General features: G+C 37.2%; 2 protein-coding genes across 6 annotated transcripts in view; one reads left to right on the forward strand and one right to left on the reverse strand.

Annotated features, from left to right (window-relative positions):
• The window catches only part of MACROD2 (mono-ADP ribosylhydrolase 2), a 1,216,811-nt gene that overhangs the window by 963,842 nt on the left and 235,397 nt on the right, over window positions 1–17,572 (reverse strand). The gene's annotated exons all lie outside the window — the stretch shown is intronic.
• FLRT3 (fibronectin leucine rich transmembrane protein 3) lies at window positions 2,046–15,855 on the forward strand. Its single transcript, XM_072409605.1, has 3 exons — window positions 2,046–2,251; window positions 10,288–10,979; window positions 12,596–15,855. Exon 3 carries the CDS (start codon window positions 12,621–12,623, stop codon window positions 14,568–14,570), a length of 1,950 nt encoding a protein of 649 aa, XP_072265706.1. The 5' UTR covers window positions 2,046–2,251; window positions 10,288–10,979; window positions 12,596–12,620; the 3' UTR covers window positions 14,571–15,855.

Genomic DNA, 17,572 nt, shown 5'->3' on the forward strand with positions numbered 1-17,572 from the left:
TTTATAATATTTTTATATTTTTTATGCATTATTCATTATACATTTCTTTATTTTTTATTATTATGTATTAATGACTTAATATTGCTTATTTATTCTTGACCACTTCAAATTTTGCTCCTACGTCATCACTGAGTCACATATATGAAACTACTACAGGCCATCAGGCTGCAAATTGCATAGGCATGTTTTATTGTTGTCACCCTCCCTCAAACATTCATGCGAAAAGTCGAGAAGTGGATGAAAGGGTGCCACAGGATGCAACAAAAAATAGAAATGAAAGTAAAAGCGAGTGTTTAATATCTAAAAATGGCAATGGCTGGTTATCATACAGGGAGCTTTAACAAAGCCATTCCAGACCCTCAGAGAAGTGCATAGTTTTGAACTGTGATCCTAAACTCTCCTGTTCAAGTGAACAAGAGCTGTTGGGACATTTTGTACATGCGGCAGCTGCAGATCTTAGTGTAGTCCTCCAAAAGCCTCACGTTGCTTTTGGCCATTCGGTTGTTGCCTGAAGATCTTGGCCATAGTCACGTGCAAAAGTATTGGCCTGCAGTGCGGTTTTCTTCTTCTGTCCACACAGCAGAAGTTTGATATGTTACTGGGTGATATTGTGGGTCTGAAAGGGCCCTGAATGTCATCCGGTATGTGTTTAAATGATTACCAGGCATATTTTTTCCTCTTGATTGCTATAGGTTACCAGTCAGACCTGCATTGCTAACTTTTGGACCACTAAATTCATAATTTTAAATCCAGCAGACCATTAGAATGAATTTTGTTTTAAAATATAAATACATTTGTAAAATAATGATCTTCCTAATGGTGCCTGATGAGGACTGTGGAGGCTCTGATTCATTGATCAGATGACGGTTAAGTGAAGTATTACTATTGTTACTATTATCATTAGTTCCATTATCCTTGGTATTACTAAAGAAACCTAAAATATTTGTTTGCTTTTTTCTCACTCATTACGGGTTTATCTCATTCAAATCTAAGACCAAACAAGAAATGATAGTTATCAAAGTCAAACTATTTGATGACAAAAAAAGCAGTTAAAGAAAATGCACAGCTAAGGTCATACTTACCTAAAAGAGCATCTGAGAAATAAACAAATGAAATAAAACAATTGGATGAGAATCGGTATTCACAGAGCGGGGTGACTGTTGTAATGGTGGAAACAATACTGAAGCGTACAGCTTGGCAATGCAATCCAACTTAACACTACACGTCACGCTGCGCCTCCCTTGTTTTTCCGTCTCTAGTACAGTTCATGAATTTAGTGCTAAAAAAGGCGAAAATTCAGAATATAAGAATTTATTAGAATATTATTTTTGTTTTGTTAAAAATAAAACATAAGAAACATTGTCCAAATTTTTCTGTGGACCACCAGTTGGCAACCGCTGTACTTTGGTGCTGTGGATAACACTGCACTCCCCAGCCGTGTTGGGGTACCTGTAGGATTACATGGCACCACATTGGACGACACGTGCCATGCATGTTTTCACACATACTGGTGAATCATAACCCCAAATCAAAGGATATGCAGCTCTGAGGTAAATGCATCGCAGTTCTCCGTACTGCATAGCAACACACTACTAGGCACTGATTTTTCTTAAACAGTTTTGAGTTTATTTCCTCTTTAACACACCTTATGTGTAAGAATTCATGTTATATTAGGAATAATGGCCTTATATACAGTATAAAGTGACCACAAACTATCTGGGACGTTCATTCACCCCAAGATCACAGATGAGAGTGAAGTAGAATAAGAGGAAACTTTTCGCTGTCCCCCTTCTTTTACACGCCACCGATTCAGTGAATAAAGCGTTAATAATAACAGAGGGTGATTGAAAAAGCGAAAGGCATTCCTTCGCCTCACACACACACACGGAGACAGCAGCGCGCGCTGTGGATCGCACAAGCTCCCTCTAGCGTTTGAGGAGACAATTGCATTGGTTACCTCACTGAGGGAGGACGGGCTGTTGAGCGGTCCTGCCCACGTTGTGACGTCACGCACACTCATCCAGTGCGAGGTGCTGCTTTAACTTGAGACTTTGAGGTTGGTTCGCAGAGTGGAATGTGTGCGCTTCTCTCCTCCACTGCTCAGTGCACGGGGACTGCTGCCGCTGCACAATACTAGCTGCTGCTACACAGCCATCCCGAGGACTTTTATATATTGCTACACTACAGACTGGAATATATTTTCTCATCTCTTGTTCTTTGTGGATTTTTTTTCTCTTCGCTGATCTTCCAGGTAAGCCCAGATTTCCATCAATCACTAACCCTAACAGCAGGATCCGGCCTCTGATCTTTCTTTTCCATCATTAGAGATTGGAGATCACTCCTAACATCTCCAACACTTTGTTAGCAAGTTGGCAGAGAGTGACTGACAAGCCTGATTCAGCCATGATTGACAGCAGAGTAGTAAAATTGCAGAAGGCATTTGGATTAGGATGGGAGGGGGGATTCTTCTTGCTATGGATGAGCCAGCAGAAGTTTTGGATTTCACAGAAAAAGCTGTATGTGTGGCATGTCCCTACAATGGTCTGTTCTCCAGCCAGGAAAGAAAATCAATAATCCCTGAGAAGAGCAGTGTTATGTACATGAAAAGCATAGATCTTGCTCACAGCCCATGTTCCTTACTAGTGCCAGTAGACTTTGCTAAACACAAATGAACAGCTACACCTACATCTCAAATCTTGTATTGCTGTAGGAAGAGCAGCAGCTCCCCTCTAACACTGATCAGAGCTGCAATCCCCCTTCTATTGGCACTGGACAAAGTAAAGAGCTTATTACATAAAAAAGAGAAAGAAAGAAACTGCTATTCTTTCTACCCAAATTCACTGCCTGGGCAAGTGGTGGATGTGAGCAGCCTAGCAATAGGAAGGGACAGATAATGCCAAGCTTAAGGGACACAGTATTGTCTGTGCCTGGGGGACCCCACTGTGAACAGGGAATTATGTTTTCCAAAATCTTAAAAAAAAACCCAATGAACTGGATTAGCAAGTCAATATGATTTGGGGGAGGGGGCCCTATGTCACATCCAAAAGCTGGAGAGTTGGGTAAAATCTGGAAAATATATTCATGTTATAAAAACAGAAAGCTGACCGCAAAAATCCTAATTATTAATACTGTAATTGTATATAAATAGTACACATATATACAGGGACTGAAAACACTACATATAAATAGAGTGCATTGTTATATATAACACATATATTAACCATGGGTCTTTATTAAAAAAAAAAAAAGAAGCAAAGTTCAGTAACCCCGCAATTGATATTTTTAATTATTTTTTAGATTCTGGTTGATATGGGTAACTGCATTTTCTGCCTTTTTTTTTCTCTAATAATCTCATACCTCTCCACTGGTTCTATAAAGCTAGGGCTGTGCAGAAGTGGGCTAGGGCACCTGTAAGCCTTTTTTGGCTTGCTGGTACATGGATATAATATGTTCACCTATATGCAGCATTCATTTAGTGCATTCCATGTATGTAGTACGCTACCACTTTCATAGTCTCTGGTTATTTTCCAGCACTACTTGTAGCTAACAAGCTCAGATTCAGGAGTTGTCCATAGAGCAAGCAGCCTTGGTGGTGGAGCTTTGTGTCCCCTCGCCCTGTGTCCCCTCGCCCTGTGTCCCCCTCTCCTCACTGGCTTCTTCCCATGGGTTGCAGCTGCTAACAGACCACAGTGCTAGTGAATAATGCCTCAAATTAAACAAATAGGTCTCACCAATGGCTCCTGCCGCTGCTTGATTTAGCTGGCCAAGATTAATCCCTACAAATATATTCATTCATTCAGCCTCTAAACATGTTATTGCAATTATAATCTGCAGAAAGCAAAAGCTGCTGATGGCTTCTATACCTTTAATGCTATATTATGTTGTCCGTGGAGTTTTATATTTATTACATACAATGTTAGGTACATAAAGGTAATTACATTATATTTCACACCTATAAATGTATACACAATCAAAAAAAACAAGTACATACAATGTACTACCAGATTCCATAACACAAGGTAGAATAGATAAATAACCATATACTGAGGTCACTGTAGATTCCTTGTAGATCCTGAATGTGTTAACTATGCTGCATTTACATTTTCCTATACTCAATTTGCTTTTCTTTCCTACTTTCCACCCTCCTAAGAAGCCTTCCAGTCTACACACTTCGTATTGAGCATCCACAATAGTAAAGAGTGTTAAGGCAATGCTTGTGTATAGTGAAGGCAATTGTACTTCTGACAAGTCTAGAACATAAACCCAGAAGACACAGCCCTTGCGCATAATTGGCCATCTCCTTATTCTGATGGCTTCAGTGACCAGATCAAAGCCAATGGGAAATAAATTTGGCCAAATTCTGGCTGCTGTCACACTTTGTTACCAGACTATTAATTATCTATTCCCTTGGTTCATTCTCTCTCTGTACAGCTTTGTCCAATCAGATAAAGTCCAATTATGCTCGCCATCTAGCGCCTGCGGGTGCAGTCCTAACTAACATTACTTTCTCGCAGGATAAAGAACACAATTATCAGTTTAGGATCGCAGCATGAAAGAAACCCCTCTTCATATAAAAGACAGGCTTGTAGAAAGTCACTCCATGGCGGAGGGTTTGATTTAGCAGATTTTGATTTTTCTTTCTAGTTTTTGTAGACAGTCTTCTCTTTTGTCAGCTGAATCCACCACATCTGATAAGACTATTTAAACATTTTTATTGGCTTGTGAATTTGGAGGAACTAGTTTTTGTTGTTCTTAATGTTTAGACAACAAGAACAAGTATGTTCAAGACAAAGCTTTACAATATTTAAAGACCTGGGAAGTGGCTATTCACATCAAAGAACAAATATAAAGTAGTTTAGTATTAGGAATGCTGGAAGCCCATCAGATTAAACAAATAAGGTTAGCTATTGGTAGCAGGAAAGTGGAAGGAGCACTGAAAGTCCCAGCATGCTGGGACTTGTCTGGTAAATTAGGATTTGCCAAATCTGAGATCAGGATTTATCTAATCAAGATAAACATTTTGCAGTAAAAGGATGATCTCACCTGTGGAAAATACACTTAATTGTTCTTCATAACCCAAGGCCCCATAAGCCAGGAAGGAAGGAGGGGGGGTGGTGGGAGAAAGTCTGCAGCTTAAATTGGGGAAGACAAATCTTTTGGTTTAATGCCATTTTCATCATTTTTTTTTTCTGTGTGTGTTGCGTGCATTGTCAGAGGTAATGACTAAATAAATACCATGGTTAATGAAATCAGCATGGCCATTAGGGTTTCACAAAGTCCTTCAAAAGGAGAACTTTTACTTGCTCTTGCAGACACCACTGTTCAGCTCAACAGGAGACTTTGTTGCAATTAAAGTCGGGAAAGCTGGACAGAAACAGCAAGTGTCTGACTTGTGGGTCTGGACAGAAAAAGGCTTCCAGTAGTCTGTACCACCCCCAAGTGGGCATAGACTCAGCTGGAGGCACACTGGAGCATTTTTTTCTTCAATTCATTTATTTTTCCCCCCTTACTCAATGAACAAAGAACGCAGTGGTCTGTTTCCTGGCTGCAGAAGTTCAAGTAGTCACTAGAATGCATAGTTTTAAAATGCCATTTTTGAAACCATGTATATACATACTATTGTGCAGGGGCCTTGACTACAGCTTGGCTCTGTGCTTGACTTGCATTCAATGATTTATACAGTACAATGGTATATATAGTACAATGAATGATTCCAGTGCACACCCCTGGCCTTGGTACATTTCTATAACTTATTTATTACGACAATAAGAAAAACATTAGGCTGTTATTATCACACTCCACAGTTTGCAAAATAATATGATATGTGTATGACACTGTGGGCATGTTGTGCAAGTCTTTGGGTTACCAATTTCTTTCTCATCAATGTGATAGTTTGTTCCATGCCTTAGATATATAGGATTCCTTAACATTCATTAGCACACAAAAGGGCTTCCTGTCTTGCACTGTAACAGGTAAACACTGAAATTGAATGCAATGTGGAACACCTCTGTAGACATAGCCATTAAACCTTACAGGCCTGTACTTTACAACAACTTCATTGTAGATACAGCCATGAAAATAAAAGTTTTGACAGTAGGTGCTAAATATATTTGACACAGGCAAAGTATGTGAGCTAGTTACTGCAGAATGCTGCTAATTTGCAGTTGACTGTGCAAACACGTACCCACTTGTCACGCCCTGAGGTGAAGTGTCAGGTATTTCTCCAATAACAGGTAGCAAGTACTGCACTCAGAAATAACTTCCACCAATTGTTCAGACAATAGGGATAATTGTATGCTCTCTCTCAATATATTGGCCCTTTTCACTCTTAGACTGTGTAAATATGTCCCTAGCGTGAATATAACGAGACCCAAACAATGACTGCTACAAAAAGAGTAAAAATGACTGATTATTTTAAATGACAACTAGTAAGCAGCAAGGTCCATTATGTTTTTCGTTACTCCAGGTATATGGAGGTAACAAAGCATGCTGGGAGCTACACCTCAGACAGGAACTAAAGAGACATGGGCCTCATGTTTGTATCAATAATTGTCTGTTGCCATGACAAGCAATAAGCTTCGCTCATGCAAATTAAAACATGGCTCCCCTAGCACTTTTTAGTAATTAGTGTATACAAATATTTTCCCATCAGATGTTAAAAATCATCACCTTCATATGTGGAGTATACCAACTATCTAATGGGCCTGTATCGGAATGAACATCAGTTTATGTTGTCTATAGTAGCAAATCAGAATATATCTTCACAGGTAAAAGTTAAGAACAAAGAACTCTGTTTCCTTTATATATGTAATACATGTTTTTATGTCACTTTATGCTTACCTTGTGCCCAAAATTCTGTTATCAGAAGGCTTGGTATGTAGAGATAAGAATTTATGATTTGTTAAAAAAATGTTACAAGGCTTCACCAAAATTTGCTAAGGAAGGAGCTTTCATGTTTGCTTTACATTGCTTATACCAATCTAGGCTCATGAAGCTAAGACATAGGCAGGGCGCTCTCTGCTGGTCTGCTGTAGAAAAGAATCTCCAACAAATGACAAACCTCCATTACAAAAAAATATTAAGCGGGATCAATATTCTGTTTTTATTGCTTTTCCACTACAGTAATTTTATTAAACAAAGTATCTCTGTTTTAAAGTGACTAACAACTATCTGTAGTATTTACAGCAGGTCTGGTGCACTTTTATCAGAAATGCTGTAAATATCACCAACTAGTCTGATTTTGGTGGAATTAATGTGATGTGTATCATGTGATGTAGTATAGGTGAATATTATTGGTTCACAACTTTAGAGATCCTGGTGGGCTGATCACTGGTGGTGAGCTCTACTTGGATGAAATCTAAAGATTGTGGAAAAATCAAGCTTTTAGGCCATTCCTTCACCAGTTTAACCAACATGTAACAGAAGTAAGCATGACAGATACTTTCAAGCTGCAAAGTTACTTGCAAATCCATTCTTTGTATCAACGCTAAAGCTCTGCCAAATACCATGTAGACTTTTAACTACAAAACTTCATAAAGCAGTCTAAGAAACAATACCTGATGGGATATATTATTATGTACAAAAGAGCTAAAGGCCTGCAGCCCAAACATTGAAAAGGGTAAGGCAGTGTGGCCTGCTACCTTTACCCATCATTAGGCTCTGGTCATATTTTTTGTATAATAACTCAAGGTTATTCAAAGCATATACAAAGACTTGAACTGTTGTATCCTTTGGCGTTAAGAATTATTCAGGGGGTTTAGTTCTAATATCATGCCTAGCTATTGAGATGCAAAGTATATCATAATAAACAGATGTGGACAGCCATCTTTTCATAAGCTGATCAAGCTTTATTTTTCATTCCCTCTACCAGCAGAGCTACTTTTTTTGTTTTGTTTGCAGCACTTTAAAAAAAGTTGCTATTGATCCTAATGAGCTTTAGTTTAAGTCCAGCACAGTCTGAGTACAATGACAGTATTAGAAAGTGGTTTGCATGACAATTGGTGTTAAAAAGACACAGTTTAACTCTGAATGTAGAAAAACAAATAGTTTTATTTTCTTTGCATTTTATACTACTTGCAGCAATTTCCTTACATCTTATATGCTAATGTAGACCAATCAACAAGTTGAAAAGAGTGATTTCCTTGGAGCCACTTGCCAGCCCTTGCCTTTAATCTATTTACATTAACTGTTGCCAGTGGCATCAGACAAAAGGCAAAGATCAAAAACAGCAATTTTAAAAATCCTTATTCCTAAAAAGAAATACAAAAAATCAGTACGTTTAAGGAAAAAAAAACAACTGCTTTCTAATTAAGAAAAGGCAGATTGCCGAAGCCATAAAATTATTTTATCGTATGTTTTGCGGCTTTAGCGATTCACTTCAGCAGTTCCTAAAACAAATTTGACATATGGTAAAAATCAAAGGGGACACAGATAGAAACATTTCAGTGCAACCACTAATGGTTAACTTTTTAAAGTAAAGAGCAGCTTAAGTTTTAATCCAGATTCAGGAAGATGCTACGCCTGCTGGTAAATAAGTGTTAGCATTGTCTACTAGCTATCTAGCATACTCACATGTTACCACAGGACGCTGTGCGCCCTTTGTGCCGTATATGTAATAATTAAAATGTTTCTGTAGATTAGCAGTAAAGCAGTCTTCAAAATGGTTTAGGCCGGGGGCACCGTTGCTTAAGCAGTATCTACATTCACAGTAAGCTTAGCCCTATATCGTTAAAGTTTAATCATTTGGAGATGGAATTTAGTTTATATAAAAGAAGTCTTTTGCATCTATTATTCAGCATACTGGCACTGCGGAGCATTTTAATTCTGGAACAGATGCTCTGCTTGCTGGATGCCATGTAATTACTGAGTGGAGAAGCAAATTGCTGCTAAGGCATTCCTTAATTTCAGGGTCAAGTATTTCCAGCGCACTCAAATTCTTTTGCTTGTCACTCTCAGCACCTTGGCAGGTTGACCCTTACATCTAAAGGCCTAGGGAAAATATCTGGAGGAATGATTTGCACAAATCAGAACCTGATAGGAACTAGCATTTGATTAGTCATAGGGCTGTTTTTGTGCAAATAATTACCTTGGTTGAAAAAAAGCTAGAAAAGCTAGAAAACTAAAATGTAACCTGATTGTGGTTGAAGCATTTTTTTGTGTCTTTGTTGTACATACAAGGCTACTAAAAAATCAACTGCTGCAGTAAAAGTTTTGATCTCAGAATTTATTTTATGCTGCAAACTTTAATCCCAGTACTAGATTAAAAATGGCTATTAGTCTTTTGGATGGTAAAAACTTCCAGTAAGCTTAAAGATTAACATAATTAATGTTAAAGAGTTCCTGCACATTAATTGGTAGATCAGGGCCCAAGCTGCCAGTAAACCTAATTTCAAACAGGCAGGTATGTTTTTGGTACTTATACTTTATTACTGGATGTATAGATTTACCAGTTTCGAGAAATTACATATTGGTTGTTGGTTTATTTTTTATTATTCACTTGAATGTAACATCACATTGGTCTTAAAGCCTATTTTTACTATCAAATTGGTAAAAGCAGCACCCTTCTCTGGTATATTGTTAAACTCACATTTAATAACTGGAACAAAGACTAATGGTAAAAAATGTAGATGTTGCCCATAGCAGCTAGTCAGGAGTCATCTTCCTCATTCACTTGGAAATGGCTACATTTTTGCTCCAGGATCCTTTGCTCCAGTTTTATACGTCAGTGCTTAATACAGCAGTGATAGAAGCTGCCGAGCTAGTGTGAATATACAGGATAGTTAAAGTTATTTGTTTGTTGTTTATATGCTTCCTGAAATAGTTCTGTTCCAAGGCCTGGCCTAGAATCCACAACGTAACCCTAGTTTTTGCGTGCAGCTGAGCAAGAATGGCTCCCGGACCTGGTTATCTATTACATGTACAAAAGTGGTGGACAGCAAGGGATTTTGCTCGAGTTTGTAATCGGAAAAGACAGGTGTCAGCGTTTGCTAAAGTAATTTCTCCGCAGTTGGTTGATTGAAGCTGACTTCAATTACAGTTGCTCTTGGATGGATGCACTGGAATGGCTGATGTGAAATACTAGAAAACGTGGCAGCGAGTGGTACCATGCTCCTGACCTCTGGGATCTTCGAGGTCTGAGCTGAGAACAGAGTTAAGAGTTTAGTGTGTTATAAAGCATAATGAATGTACCGCAGTCAGCAAAAACAAAGCGTAATTCAGTTGTCACCTTGTCTACCCATATTAACTATCAATAACCTAATAACATGTGTTTATTTTTTGTTTTTCCAGGACATTCTTGCAGCAAGGAACCCAGACAAGGAACTACTACATCATATTTCTTTTTGCTAAAGAAAACTTCAAAAATTTACAAAGCACGAATCATTTCCTGATATATATAAATATCTTCCACTAATTTTTTACAATCAAGTTTCACGTCCAACTTGGAGCCAGAAATGTTTTCACAGCGGGTGTCAATGTTTGGGGTTTGTGACTACCGTACAGAGAGCATTCATTGCTGATATTTGCAGAGGGAAGCATGTACCTACTTTGAATGCACTATTTATTTAAGCTTTTACATTATGAATCGTTCCCCTGGTGTGGAGTTAATTTTATTGGTCTTGCAGAGGAGCCTTTGTACAAGGAAAGGCAGTTTCTGGCATAAAAATTAAAGAGAACCAAAGGGGATTATAAAGAAACCTTTAACTGGCAAAGGAGGAAAAATACCACGTGGTCACTGAAAACTCGACAGTGCAGAAGTGCATGATTTGGGTGTTGATGGTAAACGTTTTGCTGTGATGTGGACAAGAGATAAGGAAATTCTGTACCTTCTACTTTGAGAAAGGATTGTTTGAGTAAATACTGTGAAAGAAGGATTGCTAAATGAGATAACCCAGAGCTCGTTATTCTGGGAACATAAGGACTTCACAAGAGCTTGCCCTCGGGAGGATTCCAGGGAACATCATCTGACACTTCTTGAGCAGGTAGGTCTATGTCTAGCTCCTATTAAGTGCTGATAAAGAAGGGGAAGAAAACAAGTAAGGAAGAACCTCTGATAAAAATAAAGGGTGTCATGACACAAGCTGTAACGCAAGATGTCATTTAGAATCTTGTGTGTCAGAAACACCTTCATTGCATCAGTAACCATAATTGTGCCTAGCTAGCAATGTACGGGATAGACATATGTCTTTGTTCATTTGTACAGAGCACAAATGTAAAAGTATTCATAGACAAAAACAAATGGCTGTGTACCACAAAAGCATAATTGTTCTGCAGTTCGATTACAGCAGATGTATTCCAAGAGTAAAAGCTTCAACTAGACAGGCTGGAGAACATTGATTCTCTAATAGTGATAACTTGGTGCAGTGGGTTGAGGCCTATAAACACATGTCACACAAGGGTTTCAGTTTTGCAGCCGCAACAAACCTTGCAAATTTTCTATGTGGATGGATAATTTAGTCTAAAACTTTCTGCATATGCAGCTTTTAACTACAGATATGTCATATTATTATATCATACAGAAAATAACAAGGGTAGCAAATTAGTTTGACAATTTTGTGTACAGTTCTTAACATTGCTAAAAGTATTTTGCTGAAAATGTACATATCACAACTGCAGGAAATATACTATGTTAAAGCTCATCCCTTGTCTAGAACTATAAGATGTTTGCTGATACGAATCGCTAGCATATCCCTGTGGGTTGGTTTGTTAATGTGCACTGATCTATAGGCATATATGTGTCCTAAAATGGTACTCTAGAAATTACAAAGCCTCAGATATGGAACTGTAGTACTAGCACTCATGTTTTACCATTCCTTGGTTTAATTTATTTCACATTGAGGTCTAATATTTTCAATAGACAGTAGAAATGGAAAAATATAATTTTTTTGTTTTAGGGAAAAAACATTGTGTGGCTTCATCTGAAGCATGGGAGCTATTTACTAATGCTTCATATCAAGAACAGATTTGTAGAATAATGTTCACCAATCGGAGGTCTACATTTCATATATCTACAGAATGAAATACACTTTAGAAAATATTTAGAAGAAATCACACAACTAGGACCCTTAACATGCAATATATGCTGTGTGTACTTATCTAAATAAACTGCATTTGCAGCCCAATTTTAGAATAATAATATTTTGTGTAATGTTATATGCTATCCATATCCTCAATTATCAGTTTATAATTGTATTAATAGCCTTAAGGCAAATCTAGCTTTAGGGGATCACACTACATCTCTTGACAGTGCCCCTCATCTATTTTTCCTGCAAGGTTGACACCATCCTTGTTCGGTATCATTCGGTATTACTAGAATTCCAGTATTTGATCACAAGGAAAGAGGAGAAGACATATGATGTAATTACCCTACTACTTAATATTCTGGCCTAGACACAGTCTCTTGGTTTAAACCCAGTGACTCCCTTTATGATAAACTGTTCATTTAGAAGATAAAACAAAACATGGTTTCTGTATATGTTACAATGTGATATTATTGCAGGATTAGATTCTATAAAATAAAAAGCAGAGCAAATGAATAGATGATATTTGTTTATGAAAACCACATAGATGTTAATTGTTTTTCTTTTTAATTTTACAGGTATTAATTGGTTCATCCCACAACCATGAATGCAGAGGCGTGGAACTTTCTTGTTGCCTGGACTCAGATGTTATTGTTACTTCGAATGGCTCCACTCTACGTCAGTGCCAAACCTTGCCCTTCAGTATGTCGTTGTGATGGAGGTTTCATTTATTGCAATGATAGGGAGTTGACGTCTATTCCTTCAGGGATACCAGAGGATGCTACAACTCTCTACCTTCAAAATAATCAGATCAATAATGCTGGGATACCTTCTGATCTAAGAGGCCTGGACAAAGTGGAAAGGATCTACTTGTACCGAAACAGTTTAGATGAGTTTCCAATTAATCTCCCCAAAAATGTAAAAGAACTGCACCTGCAGGAAAATAATATACGGACTATAACCTTTGATGCACTTTCACAAATTCCTGCCATTGAGGAACTACATCTAGATGATAATTCTGTGTCTGCAGTCAGCATTGAGGATGGGGCATTTCGAGACAACATTTTTCTTCGTCTTCTGTTCCTTTCCCGAAATCACCTAAGCACAATACCTTGGGGTCTGCCACGAACAATTGAAGAGTTACGTTTGGATGATAATCGAATTTCCACTATTGCTGAGATCTCTTTGCAGGACCTCACAAATCTAAAACGTCTTGTTTTGGATGGCAATCTCCTAACCAATAGTGGCCTTGGGGAAAGGGTCTTCATGAACTTGGTCAATCTGACAGAATTGTCATTGGTTCGAAACTCGCTGATATCTCCACCTGCAAACTTGCCAGGCACAAATTTAAGAAAGCTTTACCTTCAAGAGAATCATATGAATTATGTGCCACCCAATGCTTTTGCTGACCTTACCCAACTTTATCGACTTGATATGTCAAATAACAATCTGACTTCTTTACCTCAGGGTATTTTTGATGACTTGGATAATCTGACCCAGTTATTCCTACGTAACAATCCTTGGTATTGTGGCTGCAAAATGAAATGGGTACGTGACTGGCTTCAGTCTTTGCCTTCCAAAGTTAATGTTCGTGGGCTGATGTGCCAAGCACCAGAACGCGTGAGAGGAATGACGATCAAAGACCTTAACAAAGAATTATTTGATTGTAAGGACAGATTTGACAAAAATGTTATTCAAATAATGACAACAACTGTGTTAAACACTTTGCTGCCAGCACAAGGCCAGCGACCAGTATCTGTGACCAAACAGCCCGAGATAAGGCCACCTGATCTCAACAAGATCTACCGAACCACTCCGATACCAGTTAGGAAAATTATTACAATCAACGTGAAAGCTGTCACTGTGGAGACCATCCACATTTCCTGGAAAATTGCTTTACCAATGAAGTCACTAAGGCTAAGCTGGCAGTTGGGTCACAGCCCAGTTTTTGGATCTATTACAGAAACGATTGTCACAGGTGACAGAACGGAATATTTGCTTACAGCACTTGAGCCGGAGTCACCATACCGCATATGCATGGTTCCCATGGAAACCGGAAACTTCTTTTTATTGGATGAAACGCCTGTTTGTATTGAAACAGAGACTGCCCCACTAAAAATGTACAACCCTACCACCACGTTAAATAGAGAGCAGGAAAAGGAGCCTTATAAAAACTCTAATTTGCCACTAGCAGCTATCATAGGTGGAGCAGTGGCTCTAGTGGCAATCACACTCCTTGCATTGGTTTGTTGGTATGTCCATCGCAACGGTTCCTTGTTTTCCAGGAACTGTGCCTACAGCAAGGGTCGGAGAAGAAAAGATGATTATGCGGAAGCAGGAACTAAGAAAGACAATTCCATTTTAGAAATTAGGGAGACCTCTTTTCAGATGATACCAATAAATAGTGATCCAATGACCAAGGAGGAGTTTATATTACACACTATATTTCCATCCAATGGAGTAACCTTGTACAAAACCAGTCACAGTGAAAGCAGCAGTAACAGAAGCTACAGAGACAGTGGTATTCCAGATTCTGACCATTCACATTCATGATGATAAAAGGCACAAAACTTTTTATAGAGACTAAAATGAGTGAATGGGATTCACTGTTCTACTGCAAAACACTGGATTTAAAAAGACACAAAAAAACTTTGAAGGAGCAATGTACTGTACATTTGCCATATAATTTATATTTAAGACTTTTTTATTAAAAGTTTCAAAATTTCAGGTTGCTGCTACAATTAAATGTAGTTCGTTGCCTGACCACAATTCTCTATTTTTAGTATTTTTTGTAATTTGTACTGTATTTTCCTTGCTAATATTGAAGTTACAGACCATTTAACTCTTCTTTTGTGTTCTACTGAGTAAAATGACTTGTTGACTGTGAAAGTGATTTTTTTTTCTTTTTTGTTTTCCTGCTGTGTTAAACAATCAGGATTTTTCGGTATTTTTTCTGACCTTTGTAGTTATAAGCACAGCCCGGTTTTGCATATCATTCTAAAACATGGTATAAATAAAATGTAGCTACAAAACATAATAAAAAAACAACAGTATTGATGGGTCTGTAAAAAATAAAAAAACTGTATACAACATTACTCAATAAACAAAAACAAAAACCCTGTGTGTAGTAATGGGCATTAATGTACCACAAGACAAGCATACGATACAGTCTACTGTCCCATAGCACAAATAAATCCCCTTACATTTTTCAGTCCATTATAATTATAGTTAAACCCGAAACGGGATCTGTATTTAGATACATAATCCTTACTGAATATAATCCTTTAGAGACTAAGTAAGACATTGTAAATTTATTTTTCTATCCCACCCAAAAAATACATATGAGCCAAAAAGTAAAATCTTAGAGTATTATCAATTGTAATATTTTAGTAATTTTAAATAAATGGTCCAAATTAAAATACATAAAACATTTATTTGCACTTAATTATTTCACAAAGTTTAACTTAAGCAAAAATAGGATATTAGGCTAGAACATCATAAAATATAGCTGCCAACAAATTAATAGTGCCCATTACTACATCATAATATATATAATTTTTTAAAAATATCCATCATGTTATTTTGCCTTTCCGTTAATTTAAAATTTAGGAGAAATACACTTTTGTTGCCATACCTCCCCCTCCTATTGTATGTTTGTTTTTTTTTCAGATAAATGCCAAGGTGCATTGTATGCTCCTTTGGTCAGTATTGTATGTGCCTTGATCCAATGCTACATGTATTCAGCTTTTTATTTTTTTTTTGTCAGTGACAGTTTTTCATACTTGCAGACTATGAAAAATGTTGAACATATTGCTGAATAAAATTAAGAAATACATAAGGAATCTTGATATGGTTTATTGAAAGAACATAACAAAAGATCACTATGCTTCTTAAACATTTGCAAACCATTATTAGGAAACATAATCAGGAGTAATTATTTGCAGCTTTCTATTGATTCTTTGTTTGGTGAAGTCCTATCATTTTGTATCTGCAATTTTCACTATTGGGCTATCAAAAGTATTAGGTGACATGCAACCTTAGAATTGAAAACATTCTAGCAGAAGACAAGCGAGCCACAAATAAGTCCCAGGGGATCGAGCAAGCACCCAACTGTCTAAACATCACTTGTGTTTAAACATTAGAGCTAAATTTGTCTAGTTAAGCCAGATGAGGATTGACTGCCCTCTAAAATTAGCCTCATTTATGACTCTTAAAACCATTCTTTATTTTTCCTGTATAGGGCAAGAGGGGGTTCTCAAAATGATGTTGACATAAATTTAGCTCAAATTTCCTGTTTCATTATAGATTACCACCACTGGTGAGGATAACCTACCATATAATAACTGCTATAAAAAGAATAGACTTTGTTTTTAAAGCAATAATTGAGTACCTAATGTTTTTCAAAAGTTTTTTCTGTATGTTTTTTGGTCCAGCATATTTTACAATGTTTTACAAAAAAACACCACACCACAAAAACAAAACAGTATAGAGAACCTTTATTGACCAATCTGATAGAAGCTTTTTAAAGCGTATGTGAACTTTAAATATAAAGGGCAATCATTGTGTGTTGTTGTGGCTTAGACCTAACTGCTCACAGAGACATTATGGCTACTTGACTTCTGACAACAAAGTAAAAAAGTTTTTAGGATACTTTTTAAAATTGTATTAGCCTTGTGGTATACATCTAGTGCTTGATGATGACAGATACGTGCTTCCAAAGAAACTACTGCAAGGTGAATAAAATGTTAAATACTGTAGGGCTGTAGCAGTGTTTCTCTACCAGGGTTCCTCTGGAAATTGTTACGAGTTTATTGGGCAATGAGGGACTTGTGACTGTCAGGCCAGTTTTACAGACACCAATGATTTTTTGGCTATCTGTAAGGGTAACCTTTTTCCTACTGGCCAGCAATCTGAGAGGCATTCTTCTCATTTACCACTACAATAATGTACTATAAGATGTTGACAAAGTAATTATAACAGTGGTTCCTCCATGTTAGAAAGGTTGCTCTAAGGTTTTACTATGACCACTTTTGCACTGGTTGTGTACAGTTTATAGATATCCATATAATATTGTATATGAAATATATTTTTAAGTATATTAATGTGTGCAATTGATGACTTTTATTGGCTATTATGCAAAGGCAATTGCTTCATTACTTTTTGGTCAGTGATCAGGAGTGTACAGATGTTTACAGGAATTACTCCTTTTACCTTTCTTGATTTATATCAGGAACTCAAAGTGCTGGGAGCAGGAACAAAGGAGGTCAACAATAGTAATCTACCTTGTTCTCACATTATTGGTGTTTCTATTGATGAAAAGTACCTTTTACACAACAAGTGGCATTATTCAATGAGGTGTGTTAATAATATTTAACAACGAAATGTTTAAAAACATCCTGATAACTATATAAGTTATTGTGTTCAAGCAAATGAACTACTAAGGTTCTACTTCACTGTTTATTAGCAAATGTGGAGGGTCTGAAAAACAACCAATGCAGTCACTGGAATTAATACAGGAAGACAGGTCTTATGTATGGAAATCTGAACAATCCCAC

Source organism: Pyxicephalus adspersus, chromosome 4, assembly GCF_032062135.1.
Source record: "Pyxicephalus adspersus chromosome 4, UCB_Pads_2.0, whole genome shotgun sequence".
In the NCBI taxonomy this organism is placed as follows: Eukaryota; Metazoa; Chordata; class Amphibia; order Anura; family Pyxicephalidae; genus Pyxicephalus; species Pyxicephalus adspersus.